This window comes from Meleagris gallopavo, chromosome 27, assembly GCF_905368555.1.
Source record: "Meleagris gallopavo chromosome 27, MGAL_WU_HG_1.1, whole genome shotgun sequence".
Classification (NCBI taxonomy): domain Eukaryota; kingdom Metazoa; phylum Chordata; class Aves; order Galliformes; family Phasianidae; genus Meleagris; species Meleagris gallopavo.
Genome location: NC_139430.1, coordinates 2,912,417 through 2,929,606, shown reverse-complemented (window position 1 = coordinate 2,929,606; position 17,190 = coordinate 2,912,417). Strand labels below are relative to the sequence as shown.

At 59.6% G+C, this 17,190-nt stretch overlaps 2 protein-coding genes across 3 annotated transcripts in view; one reads left to right on the top strand and one right to left on the bottom strand.

Moving 5' to 3' along the window:
* Positions 1-4,622: 4,622 nt before the first annotated feature.
* HJV (hemojuvelin BMP co-receptor) lies at positions 4,623-13,844 on the bottom strand. Of its 2 annotated transcripts, none has more exons than XM_085209804.1 (4): positions 13,748-13,844; positions 9,513-9,675; positions 7,746-8,248; positions 4,623-5,385 (listed from the first exon to the last, which is right to left on the bottom strand). In XM_085209804.1, the coding sequence occupies exons 2-4, from the start codon at positions 9,607-9,609 to the stop codon at positions 4,768-4,770; spliced, it is 1,218 nt and encodes a 405-aa protein (XP_085065930.1). In that variant the 5' UTR covers positions 9,610-9,675; positions 13,748-13,844; the 3' UTR covers positions 4,623-4,767. The 2 variants fall into 2 exon arrangements, with proteins under 2 accessions (XP_085065930.1, XP_085065931.1); XM_085209805.1 differs by lacking the exon at positions 13,748-13,844 and adding an exon at positions 11,437-11,574.
* Positions 13,845-14,861: 1,017 nt separating this feature from the next.
* Positions 14,862-17,190, top strand: part of LOC146542743 (uncharacterized) — a 6,463-nt gene continuing 4,134 nt past the window's right edge. Inside the window, exon 1 of the mRNA XM_085209557.1 lies at positions 14,862-14,976. Coding sequence (XP_085065683.1) covers positions 14,862-14,976 — 115 coding nt within the window. The remainder of the gene's footprint in view (positions 14,977-17,190) is intronic.

The window sequence follows — 17,190 nt, the reverse complement described above, 5'->3', positions numbered from 1 at the left end:
CCTGTGTTCCTTCTGAACTGAAGCTGGCACCTCACGGCCTGGGCTGTGACACTGGGGACCCCCGCCCCGAACTGTGCCAAAGCGTTGAGGCTGCTGAGCTGCTTGGAGAATTTGGGTTGGAGGGAACCTATGGATCATTGGAGAGACCCTGTAGGTCGTAGAACCATGGGATCACTGCATGGTTGGGTTTGAAGGACACTACAGAGTCCTTCTATGATCTGTAGGGTCCCTCTCAACACAACCATACAGAGATCCCATGGTTCTATGATCCATAGGGTTCCCCCAACCCAACCATGCCACGATCCCATGGCTCTATGATCTGTAGGGTCCCCCTCAACACAACCATACAGAGATCCCATGGTTCTATGATTTGTAGGGTCCTTCAAACCCAATGGTACCATGATCCCATGGCTCTATGATCTATAGGATCCCCCCAACCCAACCATGCCACGATCCCATGGCTCTATGATCTATAGGATCCCCCCAACCCGACCATGCCACGATCCCATGGCTCTATGATCTATAGAGTCCCCCCGACCCAACTGTGCCATGATCCCATGGCTCTATGATCTTTAGGGTCCCTCTCAACACAACCATACAGAGATCCCATGGTTCTATGATTTGTAGGGTCCTTCAAACCCAACCATGCCACGATCCCATGGCTCTATGATCCATAGGGTCACCCCAACCCAACTGTGCCATGATCCCATAGTCCTATGATCTATACGGTTCCCCCAACCCAACCATGCCACGATCCCATGGCTCTATGACCCATAGGGTCCCTCCCAACCCAACCATGCCATGATCCCATGGCTCTATGATCCATAGGGTCCCCCTCAACCCAACCATGCCACGATCCCATGGCTCTATGATCCATAGGGTCCCCCCAACCCAACCATGCCACGATCCCATGGCTCTATGATCCATAGGGTCACCCCAACCCAACTGTGCCATGATCCCATAGTCCTATGATCTATAGGGTCCCCCCAACCCAACCATGCCATGATCCCATGGCTCTATGATCCATAGGGTCCCCCCAACCCAACCATGCCATGATCCCATGGCTCTATGACCTATAGGATCTCTTCCAACCCCAACCATTCTGTCATTCTATGATACTGCATTGCATGGCATTGCGGTGTGCCCCACTGCTCTGCGGTGCCATGGGGACACGGGCAGTGCGACCACCACGGGGACCTTCATCCCTGGGGGCTGTGACACTGCAGGGCAGACCCCACCCCCCCCCCCTCAGCGTGGGGGTATGCAGAGCACACAGGGCTGTGGAGTCCCAGCAGCAGTGGGTGGTGGGAGGGGAGATGTTATCGGGTGTCAGGAAATGAGGACTTCAAAAATAGCGCCCTTTAATGTCACAGCGCTCCGGGCTGAGCGACGGGAGCAGCGGACGCGGAGCGGAGAAACCCCACACTCAGCATGGGGGGGGCTGGGAGGGGTGGGAAACGCCGATCTGGGGAAGAAATGGTTCCTTCTGGGTCACTCTGAGCCCGCAGCAGAAGAGCCAGTGGGAAGAAGAGGCCTCACTGGGATGCCAGGGATGCCCCAGTGTGTGGGGAACCCCATAGGGTGCCAGGGATCCCATAATGTGGGAAGAGTCCCCATGGAAGTTCCAAAAACCCCATAGGGTGCCAGGGACCCCATGATGTGGGAAGAGTCGCCGTGGAAGTTCCAAAAACCCCATAGGGTGCCAGGGACCCCATAATGTGGGAAGAGTCGCCGTGGAAGTTCCAAAAACCCCAGAGGGTGCCAGGGATCCCATGATGTGGGAAGAGTCCCCATGGAAGTTCCAAAAACCCCATAGGGTGCCAGGGACCCCATAATGTGGGAAGAGTCGCCGTGGAAGTTCCAAAAACCCCATAGGGTGCCAGGGATCCCATGATGTGGGAAGAGTCCCCGTGGAAGTTCCAAAAACCCCATAGGGTGCCAGGGACCCCATAATGTGGGAAGAGTCGCCGTGGAAGTTCCAAAAACCCCAGAGGGTGCCAGGGACCCCATAATGTGGGAGGAGTCCCCATGGAAGTTCCAAAAACCCCATAGGGTGCCAGGGATCCCATAATGTGGGAGGAGTCCCCATGGAAGTTCCAAAAACCCCATAGGGTGCCAGGGACCCCATAATGTGGGAAGAGTTCCCATGGAAGTTCCAAAAACCCCATAGGGTGCCAGGGGCCCCACAGTGTGACAGGGACCACATGATGTGCCACGGGTCCCCAAGAGGTGCCAAAAACCCCATAGGGTGCCACAAAACCCATCACATGGTTGGGGTCCTACTGGGGTGCGAGGGATCCCCATAACATGTCAGAGCCTTCAGTGAGGCACCAGGAATCTTGTAAGGTAACGAGACCCCATAAGGAGGCAGGGGGTCCCCAGAAAGTGCCAGAAACCCCATAAGGTCCCATGAATTGCATCACACGGCTGAGACCCTATTAGGGTGCCAGGGATCCCCATAACATGTCAGGGACCCCCATTATAGGTCAGGAACTCTTCTGGGATGTCAGGAATCCTGTAGACCCCCGTAATGAGTCAAGGGTCACCAGTAGGTGTCAGAGATCCCATAGGATGCCAGAGACTCCCATCAGATGGTGGGGACCCTATTGGGGTGCCAGGAATCCCCACAACATATCAGAGACTTTAATAGGGTACCAGGAATCACTTAGGATACCAAGACCCCACAATGTGTCAGGGGTCCCCAGGAGGTGCCAGAAACCCCATAGGGTGCCAGGGACCCCATAATGTGTCAGAGCACCCCAGGAAGTGCTTGAAACCCCATAGGGTGATGAAGACCCTCATCAGATGGTGGGGACCCTATTGGGGTGCCTGAGATCCCCATAAGATGTCAGATACTTTAATGGGGTAACAGGAACCCTATAGGGCACCAAGACCCCATAAGTCATCAGGGTCACTGGAAGATAGCAGGAATCCCATAGGGTGCCAGCGATCCCATAAGGAGTCAGGGTAGCCCGGGAGGTGTTGGAAACCCTATAGGGTGACAGAGACCCCACAGCTTGTTGGGGGACCGAGTTCCTTTCTGAAGGAAAGTCCGCACCGCTCCGTAGTCCCAAAGCCTGGATGTGGGGCCACGTGTCGATGCCGGACTGCAGGAAAACCAGAGTGGGAACATCGCCGTGTCTTTGGGGAACCACATGTGGGGGGAGAACCTGGAGGGAGCAGCGGAGATCTGCGTGGTGGGAGAGGAGCACAGCGGAGGGGAAGGGGCGCATCTGGAGACCCCACCTCAGAGCTCTGCCTCTCTGCTCCTCTCCTGCCGTGCTCACTCCATCCGGGATGTCCGTCATTGAGCCCGGCCTGGGTCTGACTCAGCATCAATCTGACTCAGCACCAATCTGACTCAGCATCAATCTGACTCAGCATCAATCTGACTCAGCACCACTCTGACTCAGCATCAGTCTCCTGTTGCACTTTGGAAGTGAAGCATCCCACAGTGAGGGTCATCCGTGCCAACCAAAGGGTCACCGGTGCCAATGAAGGTCACAAAAAAGGTCACAAGTCTCAACCGAAGGGTCACCGGTGCCAATGAGGGTCGCAAGTGCCAACAAAAGGGTGACATCTGCCAAGAAAAAGGGTGACATGCGCTGACGGTGGTCACCAGTGCCAACAAAAGGGTCACCAGTGCCAACAGAAGGGTCACCGGTGCCAGTGAGAGTCACAAAAAGGTCACAAGTGCCAACAAAAGGGTGACATGCTGGCAATGGTCACCAGTGCCAATGAGAGACACAAAAAGGTCCAACAAAAGGGTCACCAATGCCAACCGAAGGGTCACCTGTGCCAATGAGGGTCACAAAAAGGTCACAAGTGCCAACAAAAGTGTCACCAGTGCCAATGAGGGTCACCAAAAAGGTCACAAGTGCCAACAAAAGGGTGGCATGCACCGGCAATGGTCACCAATGCCAACCAAAGGATCACAAGTGCCAACAAAAGGGTCACAGGTGCCAACAAAAGGGTGACATGTGCTGACAGTGGTCATCTGTACCAACAAAAGGGTCACCAATGACAACCAAAGGGTCACCGGTGCCAATAAGGGTCACCAAAAAGGTCACAAGTGCCAACCAAAGGGTCACCAGTGCCAATGAGGGTCACAAAAAGGTCACAAGTGCCAACAAAAGGGTGACGTGCTGGCAATGGTCACCAGTGCCAACAAAAGGGTCACCAGTGCCAACCGAAGGGTCACCAGTGCCAACAATGGTCGCAAAAAGGTCGCAAGTGCCAACAAAAGGGTGACATCTGCCAACAAAAGGGTGACATCCGCCAACAACAGCCACAAGTGCCAATGAGGGTCACAAAAAGGTCACCAGTGCCAACAAAAGGGTGACATGCAATGGCAGTGGACACAAGTGCCAACAAAAGGGTCACCAATGCCAACCGAAAGGTCACCTGTGCCAACAAAAAGGTCACAAGTGCCAACAAAAGTCACCAGTGTCAATGAGGATCACAAAAAGGTCACAGGTGCCAACAAAAGGGTGACATGCATTGGCAGTGGTCACCAGTGCCAACAAAAGGGTCACCAATGCCAATGAGGGACACCAAAAGGTCACCAGTGCCAACAAAAGGGTGACATGTGCCAACAACAGCCACAAGTGTCAATGAAAGGATCACCAGTGCCAACCAAAGGGTCACAAGTGCCAACAAAAGGGTGACATGCGCTGGCAATGGTCACCAGTGCCAACAAAAGGGTCACCAGTGCCAATGAGGGTCACAAAAAGGTCACAAGTGCCATCAAAAGGCTCACAAGAGGGGTCACAATTGTGACCTGAGAGCGCAAAGACTGCAGACGAGGAGGAGGAGGAGGAGGAAGGAGGGAGGTGCACGCGGGCAGCCCGCCCCGGCCTGGAAGATGTGCAGCTTCTCCGCGTCGGGAAGGAAATCCCTGGCGTCCTCCAGCGCTCCTCGTGCCGCCATGGTGAAGTTGGCATCGCCGGAGGTGACCACGTCGAAGACGCACGACTGGAAGTAAACGTCCTCCACGGGCAGCGTGGCTTTGCAAAGCGCCCGAGCCGCCTGCGCCGCCGCACGGCTGCGCACGCTGCGGGAGATGCGCTGGCTGCGGGGACAGCCGGCCACGCACAGCTGCAGGTCCTGCTCCGATGTGAAGGCGCGGGTCACCTCCTCGGCGGCACGGATGGAGAAGGAGAGCTGACGGGCGGCCTGGCGCACGGCGATGGTGGTGCCGATGTACGGAGCTCGGATCTCCACGTGTCGCCCAGGGCTGCGCTCGTGGATGTGCAGCCCGACTCCCCCCGGCCGCTCGCCGCCCGTCACCGAGCCGTCCTCGAAGGCTGCGGGCACGTTGTCCAGCTCGGCTCGGTACACCTTCTGCTCCGTGCACTCCTTCATGTTCTTGAAGATGATGGTGAGCTGCAGGGGACGGCGCTCTCAGAACCCAGGACCCCTGCCTCCGTCTCCCCCCGCCCCGCGTCGCTCAGCTCTGTGTCCCCGCATCCCTCTGGGCGCTGACCCCTCCTTCCCTGCAGGCCCTTTCTGTGCCCAGCCGCTCTTCTGGAGAAGAAATTCTTCCCAATCTGCCCACGCCTCCCCGACGCGAGGCCGTTGAGTTGCGGGTTGGGGGACCTCCCAGCCCCCCCAGCCCCACATCAGCCCCCTGTAGGCTGCGTGCCCCCCACCTGCAGGGATGGGGCACCCACAGCTCTGGGCAGTGTTGCGGCCCCACAGCTCCGTGTGGAGGATTCCCTCCCTCCCCCTCCCCTCCCCTCCCCTCCCCTCCCCTCCCCTCCCCCCCTCCTCAGCCACATCTCACCCACATTCCCCTCCTTTGGTTCAAAGCCATTTCCCTCCCCACCCCCCCATCAGGGACCCCCGTAAAGCACTGCGAACCCCCCCAGAGACCCTGACAACCCGTCAGATACCGATGCAAAACCAAGGACCCCATTGGGTGCCAAGGACCCCGAGGAGGGGACAGAGACACCCAAAAGGTCCCCAGAAGGTGCCAGAAACCCCATAGGGTGCCAGGGATCCCCTAAGAATTCCTGACACATTATAGGGATCTCTGGAACATTATGGGGTCCCTGATACCCTGTAGTGTTCCTGGTGCCTACTGGGGATCCCCTGACACATTATGGGGTCCCTGGCACCCTATAGGGTTTCTGCCCCCTACTGGTGACCCCTGTCTTGTTATGGGATACCTGAAACTCCTAGGGATCTCTTACACACTGTGGGGTCTCTGGAACTCTATGGGATCCCTGTCCTTCCTGGTGACCTCTAACACACTGTGGGGTCCCTGGCATCTTATGGGGTTTCTTGTACTTCCTGGGGACCCCTGATACATTTCGGGGTCCCTGGCACTCTACAGGATCCCTGAGCCCCTCCTGCTCCCCGAACACATTGTGGGGGTCACCCTCTGGGGTTTCCTGTAGCTCCTGGGGCCCCTGATATATTACAGGCCTCCTGGAACCCTAAGGGGTTGCAGGCACCTCTGGGACCCCTGACACACTGCGGGGTCCCTGGAACTCTGCAGGATCTCTGTCCACTCCTGGTGACCCCCTTATACATTATGGGGTCCCTGGCTCCTCCTGGTGACCCCTTACACACTGGTGGGTTCCTGTCCCCCTATGGGGTCCTTGGCGCCTCTTGGTGACCCTGTGACTTCTTATGGGTTCTCTGGCTTTTCTGCGGACCCCTGATACACTGTGGGTCCCTGGCACTCTGTTGGATCCCTGGCTCCTCCTGGTGACCTCCTGGCACACTGTGGGGTTCCTGGCACTCTATGGGATCCCAAACACCTTCAGGATCCCTGTTCCCTCCTGATGACCTCCTGGCACGTGATGGGGTTCCTGGCACTCTATGGGTCCCAAACACCTTCAGGATCCCTGGTCCCTCCTGGTGACCTCCTGGCACATTGTGGGGTTCCTGGCACTCTACGGGGTCCCAAACACCTTCAGGATCCCTGGCTCCTCCTGGTGACCTCCTGGCACATTGTGGGGTTCCTGGCACTCTACGGGGTCCCAAACACCTTCAGGATCCCTGGTCCCTCCTGGTGACCTCCTGGCACATTGTGGGGTTCCTGGCACTCTACGGGGTCCCAAACACCTTCAGGATCCCTGGCTCCTCCTGGTGACCTCCTGGCACATTGTGGGGTTCCTGGCACTCTACGGGGTCCCAAACACCTACAGGATCCCTGGTCCCTCCTGGTGACCTCCTGGCACATTGTGGGGTTCCTGGCACTCTATGGGATCCCAAACACCTTCAGGATCCCTGGTTCCTCCTGGTGACCTCCTGGCACATTATGGGGTTCTTGGCACTCTACGGGATCCCAAACACCTTCTGGATCCCTGGTCCCTCCTGATGACCTCCTGGCACATTATGGGGTTTCTGGCACTCTATGGGATCCCAAACACCTCTGGGATCCCTGGCTCCTCCTGATGACCTCCTGGCACATTATGGGGTTTCTGGCACTCTAAGGGATCCCAAACACCTCTGGGATCCCTGGCTCCTCCTGGTGACCTCCTGGCACATTATGGGGTTCCTGGCACTCTATGGGATCCCAAACACCTCTGGGATCCCTGGCCCTCCTGATGACCTCCTGTCACATTATGGGGTTTCTGGCACTCTATGGGATCCCAAACACCTCTGGGATCCCTGGTCCCTCCTGGTGCCCCCTGATACATGATGAGTTCCCTGGCCCCCCAGTGACTCCTGACGCACTGTGGGTCCCTGGCACCGACGGGGTCTGGCCCCCTCCGCCCCCTGCAGCCGCACACCTTGCTGGTGACGGTGGCGTTGGAGCCCTCAGCCACGGGCGCACTGGTGGCTTGCACAAAGAGGTACTCGTTGTCCAGCAGCGGCCAGGCTCCCTCCACCCGGCACGTGTGGAAATCGTCGTGGAACGTGCGGACGTGGGGGTCCCCGAAGGCGGCGCAGTGCTGGTAGCGCGGCGGGCGGCCGTGCTTGGAGCGGAACGTCTTCTCGTAGTCGCACATCTCCGAAGCTGGGAAGCTTTGGTGATCCGGCGTCGGCGCGCGTGGCCGGGGAGGTGAGGTGGGACCGTCCTTGGAGCAGTTGTGTTGGATCATCAGGTCCTCGATGCCGTGCACGGCCGAGTGGAAGGCCAGGTCGCCGCGGCAGGTGCGCGCCGTGCGGCGTGTGCAGTGCGAGTAGGAGCGCAGGGCCGTGCAGTAGGCGGCAGAGCGGCTCGAGCCGCGCAGGTTGAGCGTGGCTGCCACGAAGTCGGAGTTGCAGCGCAGGATCTTGCACTGGGAAGACACTGGGGGAGGTGGGGAGTGGGGTGGGGTGGGGTGGGGTGGGGTGGGGTGGGATGGGATGGGATGGGATGGGATGGGAAAGAGGGGTTATGGGATGGGGATGGGATGGGATGGGATGGGATGGGATGGGATGGGATGGGAAAGAGGGGTTATGGGATGGGGATGGGATGGGATGGGATGGGATGGGATGGGATGGGATGGGATGGGATGGGATGGGATGGGATGGGATGGGATGGGATGGGATGGGATGGGACGGGATGGGACAGGACGGGACGGGACGGGATGGGATGGGATGGGATGGGATGGGAAAGAGGGTTAGGGGATGGGGATGGGATGGGATGGGATGGGATGGGATGGGATGGGATGGGATGGGATGGGATGGGATGGGACAGAAGGTGGGATGGGAAGGGGATGGGATGGGATGGAATGGGAAGGAGGGGTTATGAGATGGGATGAGATGGGATAAGAGATGGGATGGGAAAGAGGGGTTATGGGATGGGGATGGGATGGGATGGGATGGGATGGGATGGGATGGGATGGGATGGGATGGGATGGGATGAGACGGAATGGGATGGGACGGGACGGGACGGGATGGGATGGGATGGGATGGGATGGGATGGGATGGGATGGGATGGGATGGGATGGGTTGGTTTGGGGACGGTTTGGGATGGGATGGGAGATGGGATGGAAGAAGGGATTATGGGATGGGATGAGATGAGATGGATAGGAGATGGGATGGGATGGGATGGGATGGGATGGGATGAGGGATGAGACAAGGCACCCAGTAGAGCACCTCTCACTGCTCAGCCCCCACTGAACCTTGCAAAGGAGCCATTTTTTGGAGACGTCGCTCTCCCCACATCAGCAAACCCAGCAGCCAGGTCCCATCACCAGCTTTCTACATGCCCAGCACTGCTGGCTGCGTCCCAACACAGAGGGCAGCCTGGGGGTGCTGTGGGGCCCAAGAGCTGCCTGGGAACAACTGGGCCATGGGAGCAGCGCCCTGACCCTGCAACGCAGCTCTGGGTGAGATCCTTCACCCCGAGGGGACAGATGGGACCTTCTGAGCTTTGTCAAGTCGGGTCTGCACCTGGCCCTTCCTGCCTTATCTTTGGAGATAACGGATCTGCAGGGCTGGGGGGGGGTCCCTGCTGCCTGCTCCCCCTCCCTCCAGCCACACAGGAGCAGCCGGGTGATGCTGGGGGACGTTTTGCTCCCACTCCCTCCTGGTGCTGCAGGTGCAGCTGTGCTACGGTGGCTCCTTACCATGCCTGCAGCAGAGCAGGAGGAGGAGGAGGAGAGCCTGGAGGAAGAGGCCGTGCTCCAGCTGTGCCGGACTCTTACTGCAGCTGGCTTTCCCCATTCCAATCCATGTAGAGCAGGAGGTTGCTCACCCACTGGCCTGGCCTGACTTCATCCAGCTGCAAACCTGGGAGTGAGAAAGAGGGGGGTCTGAGCGGTGCGGTGCCTGCAAGGCTGGGAGCTGCATGCACAGAGCTGCGGGTGCAGAACTGCACGCATGGAGCTGCAGGTGCACAACTGCAGGTGCAGAGCTGCAGGAACAAAGCTGCAGGTGCAGAGCTGCAGGTGCAGAGCTGCAGGTGCAGAGCTGCAGGTACATAGCTGCAGGTGCAGAGTTGTGGGTACAAAGCTGCAGGTGCAGAGCTGCGGGTGCAGAGCTGCAGGCTGTTGCTCTCAGCCCCACTGCTGCCCTCCCCGCAGTTCTGCAGCACTGGAGCTGCAGCGATGAGGACACCCCGGCTCTGACAGCAGCAGGGGGTCCCTGGGGGTCCCTGGGGGTCCCTTGGCTTGCAGTGAACCGGTTGGCCATTTTTGGGCACCAAACCGAAAGCAAAGCCAACCAAACCAGATCCCACTGCCATTCAGGGCTTTGTGGGTTTGCGGCTCTGTAGGGTCAGCCCTGGTGCTGCTCTTACCCACAGCCAATGGGGCAGGTGGGCTCCCAGCCTGGGGCCATGTGGGAGCACCAAGAGCCCCTCCCAAGGCCATATGGGATCAGAGCGTCCTTCCCAGGGTTATACGGGATCAGTGTGTCCTTCCTGGGGTTATATGGGATCAGAGCGTCCTTCCTGGGGTTATATGTGGGATGAGAGCGTCCTTCCCAAGGTTATATGGGATGAGTGTTCTTCCCAGGGTTATATGGGATGAGTGTCCTTCCCAGGGTTATATGGGATGAGTGTCCTTCCCAAGGTTATATGGGATGAGTGTCCCTCCCAGGGTTATATGGGATGAGAGCGTCCTTCCCAAGGTTATATGGGATGAGTGTCCTTCCCAAGGTTATATGGGATGAGTGTCCCTCCCAGGGTTATAAGGGATGAGTGTCCTTCCCAGGGTTATATGGGATGAGAGTGTCCTTCCCAGGGTTATATAGGGTCCCCACATCCTTCCTGCGGTTATGTTGGATCCCCACATCCTTCCTGGGTTTGTATGGGATCAGAGCATACTCTCCAGGGTTATATAGGATCCCTGTACACAGGGGCTGCATATGGTGCTATATGGCATCTCTGTGTCCTTCCTGGGGTTATATGGGATCCCAACATCCTTCCCAGGTTTATACAGGATCTGGGGGCCCCCCGTTTCCAGGCGGCAGTGGGACAGAGGGACGGTGGGGAAATGGGGTGTTGGAGTGGTGGGGAAATGGGACATCGGGGCAACGGGGTGGTGGGGTTTTGGGGCGGTGGGCCCACGTCCCAGTGCAGCACTCAGCTGAGGGCCACCGATGGCTGCAGCGTGGGGCCGTGCCGCTCTGGTTGGGATACGCAGTTCTGCAGCACTGGAGCTGCAGCGATGAGGACACCCCGGCTCTGACAGCAGCAGGGGGTCCCTGGGGGTCCCTGGGGGTCCCTGGGGGTCCCTTGGCTTGCAGTGAACCGGTTGGCCATTTTTGGGCACCAAACCGAAAGCAAAGCCAACCAAACCAGATCCCACTGCCATTCAGGGCTTTGTGGGTTTGCGGCTCTGTAGGGTCAGCCCTGGTGCTGCTCTTACCCACAGCCAATGGGGCAGGTGGGCTCCCAGCCAGTGCTGGGAATGGGGCAGCAGCTACCAGCCCTGCGGGGCCTCACTGCCGCTCCCTGGGCTGCAAACAGGGCAGGTGGGCTCCCTCCATCAGGTACCCCTGAGGGTGCCCCCCCCCCCCCATCCTGCCCCATGCGTCAGCCCCACTCACCCGTCGCTCCCCAGCACCGCCTCGTCACCGCCTCCACCCCAAATGACAACCGCGGCGCGCCGTGGGGCCGGTAGCCAAACCCAGGGGGGCTGTGGGGCGCAGACCCCCCTCCTTTCTTCTCCTGCTACCTTTGCTCCGTCCTCCCCCCGCCGTGGGACAGGGGACGGGTGTTGAAATAGATCTGCCTAAATTTAGCCGGGGGGGCACGCGGGTGTGCGGGGCGAGCGGCGCGAGGAAGAGGAGGGAGCTCCGGCTGGGGGGGTCTTCCTCCCTTCCTCACTTCACACCAACGTGGAGGGAATCCCTATGGGAAGGGGCCGTGTTCCCCACCCCCCCGTCCCCAGTGAGCATTTCTGTGCTTCTTCTGGTCACAGCTCCCCCCGTCGTGGTGCAGTTGGGAGTGGAGAGCGAAGGTCGCCGGTGTCAGTGGGGTCGATGGCCGCCAGGTTGGATGAGCTTCCCTGAAATCCCACCTGTGGGGCACACGGCCCTATGGGGCCTATGGGCACACGGCCCTACAGGGCCCTATGGGCACACGGCCCTATGGAGCCCTATGGGCACACGGCCCTATGGGGTCCTATGGGCACACGGCCCTACGGAGCCCTATGGGCACACGGCCCTATGGAGCCCTATGGGCACACGGCCCTATGGGGCCTATGGGCACACGGCCCTATGGAGCCCTATGGGCACACGGCCCTATGGGACAGTGCTCCTCTCTTGGTGACCACAGGGGTCCTGCGGCATCGGATGGGCCATGTGGGGTCCCCCATGTTTGGGGTTTCTCCAACACTGGCTGCTCCATTTGGGATCTCTGGTTCTTGAGGCTCCTCCAGCACTGGATGCTCCATTTGGGGTCTCTGGTTCTTGGGGTTTCTCCAGCACTGGATGTTCCATTTGGGATCTCTGGTTCTTGGGGTTTCTCCAGCACTGGATGCTCCATTTGGGGTCTCTGGTTCTTGGGGTTTCTCCAGCACTGGATGCTCCATTTGGGGTCTCTGGTTCTTGGGGTTTCTCCAGCACTGGATGCTCCATTTGGGGTCTCTGATTCTTGGGGCTTTTCCAACACCAGCTGCTCCATTTGGGATCTCTGGTTCTTGGGGTTCCTCCAACCCTGGATGCTCCATTTGGGGTCTCCGGTTCTTGGGGCTCCTCCAGCACTGGATGCTCCATTTGGGATCTCTGGTTCTTGGGGCTTTTCCAACACCAGCTGCTCCATTTGGGTTTCCTGGTGCTTGGGGCATCTTCAGCTGTGGGAACTCCATTTGGGATCTCTGGTTCTTGGGGCTCCTCCAGCACCGGATGCTCCATGTGGGGATCTCCATGCTTGGGGTTCTCCAAGGCCAGGTGCTCCATTTGGGGTCTCTGGTTCTTGGGGCTTCTCCAGCTCTGGGAAATCCATTTGGGGTCCCCAGTTCTTAGGGTTCTCTGGGACTGGCTGCTCCATGTGGGGTCTCTGGTTCTTGGTGACCCCCAGCACTGGATGGTCTCCATGTGGGGCCCTGGGGGCTGGGGTTGGGATCCGGTCCTTTTGTGCCCTGGTGCCATTGGGTTTGTTCTGACCAAACCCATCCCACAGTGCTCCTCCCATGGGATCTCTCACCTCGAGGGCGATTTGGGATTTCATCCAATGAGAAATTCACATCCTGACGGGACTCCCACCAGGAGGAGGGGTTCTGATGCCCATCAATTTGGGGTGCACGGATCCTCCCTTCCCATCACTTCTGTGCCCATCACCCGATATTGAGGGACAACCAGAGAGCAAAGACAACACCCCACATCTCAGCGTGGCTCCGCGCTGCCTGCAGGGCGTCCTTCCCCCCACTGCAGGGGGACAGCACCGATGGGTGACACGTGGGGCCGGGCAGGTGGGAATTCCCATGGGAACGGAGTCTACTGGGAACGCCCTGTGGGGGCTGGCACCCCAAAGAGCCCACGTGCACCCCACACTGCACCCCACATCTGCCCCACAGCCACTGGGGGCCAGCTGGGCTTCCAGGTCTGAGCATCATCCCGCTGCTCGTGGGGGGATCTGTTGCTATGGGGCGGAGCTGAGCTGCTGCTGGGGGTGGTGGGGATCCGTCATCTGCTTTGGGGACGGTGTCAGCTCCGTGGAGGGGACATTTTTCCTCCTCTCCGATGGGAAAGACATTTCTATCCTTTGCATTCCTCTCCCCACCACCAAACCCCAAACCTCTGCGGAGGGGGCTGCAGCGCGACCCCCACCCGAAGCTCTGCCCCCCTCCCCCCCCCGGCAGTGGGATGGATGTTCCTCCGGGTTCCAATGGGACCCCACCCGAAGCGCAGCCCCTACCCTGGCGAAGAGTCGTGGGTCCCTCTGGGTTCCAGCGTGGAATGGAGCTGCCGTGGGATCGGTGCGGAGGGCGAACAGCTGGGCTGTGCTCGGCCCCATCCGTCACCGGGTGCGAGGAGGGCTGAAGGCGATGCTTTAAAAATAGCTGGCGGGATTTTCGATCCCGAAAACTGAATTCCAGCGGGGAGGGAAAGGAGAGGGTGGGAGAGGTGAAGGTTTCCAAACGGTGCCTGTTGGTGTGCTCCAAATCCCCAGTGAGAGCAACGCCAAAGAGGGTCCCAACCCCAATGGAGGATCCCAACCCCAATGGAGGATCCCAAACCCAATGGAGGATCCCAACCCCAATGGAGGATCCCAACCCCAATGGAGGATCCCAAACCCAATGGAGGATCCCAACCCCAATGGAGGGTCCCAACCCCAATGGAGGGTCCCAACCCCAATGGAGGATCCCAACCCCAATGGAGGGTCCCAAACCCAATGGAGGGTCCCAAACCCAATGGAGGGTCCCAACCCCAATGGAGGATCCCAAACCCAATGGAGGGTCCCAACCCCAATGGAGGGTCCCAACCCCAATGGAGGATCCCAACCCAATGGAGGGTCCCAACCCCAATGGAGGGTCCCAAACCCAATGGAGGGTCCCAACCCCAATGGAGGGTCCCAACCCCAATGGAGGATCCCAACCCCAATGGAGGGTCCCAAACCCAATGGAGGATCCCAAACCCAATGGAGGGTCTCAACCCAATGGAGGATCCCAAACCCAATGGAGGGTCCCAAACCCAATGGAGGGTCCCAACCCCAATGGAGGGTCCCAAACCCAATGGAGAGTCCCAAACCCAATGGAGGGTCCCAACCCCAATAGAGGTGCCCACCCCAATTAAGGTGCCCAACCCCAAAGAGGTGCCCAACCCCAATAGAGGTGCACAATCCCAATGGAGGTGCCCACCCCAATAGAGGTGCCCAATCCCAATAGAGGTGCCCACCCCAATTAAGGTGCCCAACCCCAAAGAGGTGCCCAACCTCTATGAGGATCTCAACCCTGATGAAAGTGCCCAACCCTAACGGAGGTGCCCAACCCCAATGAGGGTCTCAACCCCAATAGAGGTGCCCAACCGCAATGGGGATCCCCACCCCGATAGAGGTGCCCAAACCCGACAAAAGTACCAACCCCAAAGAGGGTCTTGGCCAGTGGAGCCTCCTGATCCCAACAGGGATGCCTGACCCCAACGAAGGTACCAATTCCCATGGTGGTTCCCAACCCAATGGAGGCTCCTGACCCTATAGGGGTGTTCAATCCCAATGAGGGTCCCGACCCTAATGGGGGTGCCTGACCCCAATGGGGAAACCAACCCCAGTGTGAGGGTACCAACCCCAATGTGAGTGAACCAACCCCAATGAAAGTACCAAAACCAGAGGAAGTGCCAAACTGACCCCAAAAGATGTGCCCAGTGGGGGTACCAACCCCAAAAGGGGTGCCCAACCCAATGGAATTGCCCGACCCCAATGGAGGTGCCCAACTCAATGAAGGCACCAACCCTGATCAAATCACCAAACTCAAAGGAAGTGCCAAACCAAATGAAAGTCCCAACTCCAAAGATGGTGCCAACCCCAAAGAGGGTCCCAAATCCAATGAGGGTCCCAACCCCAATGGGGGTCCCAACCCCAATGGAGGTGCCTGACCCAAACAGTGGTGCCCAACCCCAATGAAGGTACCAGCCTCCATGAAGATCCCAATCCTACTGGGGGTTCCCAACTCGATGGAGGTTCCTTACCCCAATAGAGATGCCCGATCCCATCAAAGTACCAACCCCGATAAAGGTGCCCAACTCCAATGAGGGAACCAACCCAATGAAGGTCCCAAACCCAATGGGGGTTCCCAGCCCAATGGAGGTACGTGACCCCAATGAAGGTATCATCCCCAATGGGAGGAGAGGAGAGGAGAGGAGAGGAGAGGAGAGAGGAGAGGAGAGGAGAGGAGAGGAGAGGAGAGGAGAGGAGAGGAGAGGAGAGGAGAGGAGAGGAGAGGAGAGGAGAGGAGAGGGAGGAGAGGAGAGGAGGGAGGGGAGAGGAGAGGAGGGAGGGGAGGGGAGGGGAGGGAGGGAGGGGAGAGGAGAGAGGGAGAGGGGAGAGGAGAGGAGGGAGGAGAGGAGAGGAGAGGAGAGGAGAGGAGAGGAGAGGAGAGGAGAGGAGAGGAGAGGAGAGGAGAGGAGAGGAGAGGAGAGGAGAGGAGAGGAGAGGAGAGGAGGGAGGAGGAGAGGAGGGAGGGAAGGGAGAGGAGGGGGGGAGAGGAGGGGAGAGGAGAGGAGAGGAGAGGAGAGGAGAGGAGAGGAGGAGAGGAGAGAGAGGAGAGGAGAGGAGAGGAGAGGAGAGGAGAGGGGAGAGGAGAGGAGGAGGGAGGGGAGGAGGGAGTGGGAGGAGGGGGGGGGGGGCGTGGGGCGGATCGGTGCTTGGGGGGTAGTGGTGCCAGGGCCATGCGGCTGCGTGGCGTGTTGGAGAGGGCAGCAGTGTAGAGTCGCGCCTAGGACGTGGCTCTGGCGCCGCGTGACGCAGGGCTCCCGTCAGGCTCGGGAGGGTCGGGGGCGGCAGCTGCATGACGCAGCCCACCAGAGAGGATCCGCCAGCAGATGGCAGGCCAGTAGATGGACGTACCCGCAGTGGGGATACGCGGCGAGGGGGGCGCCTGACCCCAGCTCGCCATACCCAAACCCCCAAGGGATCCCCGACCCCAATGAGGGTCCCAGCGCCAGTTGTGGCGTCCGACCCCAATGGAGGATCAAACCCAGTGGGGACACCAGACCCAACGGATGCCGCCCAACCCAATGATGGAGACGCTGACCCCAGGGGCAGTGAGCACCCAGATGAGGGGGGGGTGGGGTGGGGGGGGTGGGGGGTGACCCACTGGGGCTGGCACCGCCCCAGGACGCGATCCCGACCCGCTGCCGGGATGCCGACGTGCGGATCAGTCACCCACACCTGCTGCGGGGCCGGGCAGCTGCGTGGCTAAAAACGGAGCTCAGCAGATGGCGGTGGGGGCCGGGAGCTGCCCCCCCCCTGCCCCCCCCCCCCATTCTGACCACAGCCGGGCAGTGATAGCGGCCAAGCCCCTCTCCCCCTCCCCCCCCCGTGCCTCAGTTTCCCCGTTAGTTGCGATGCCCCAAAGCACGCAATGGGGAACAGTTCCCCCCCCCCAAGTTCCCCCCCTCAGTTTCCCTATAGCTGTGACTCCCCAGCACAAACACTGGGGCTGTGGGGTGGGGGGAGAGGGTGAGAGCAGCCCCCCCTTATCTCAATTTCCCCATCAGTTACACTGCCCCACGCACAGCGGGATTTTGGGGGGGGGGGAGGCAAGGGGAGTGGGGGCTGCCTCCCCGTGCCTCAGTTTCCCCTTTAATTGCAATGCCCCAACACACACGGGGGGGCAGGGAGGGGAGCAGCCCACTCCCCAG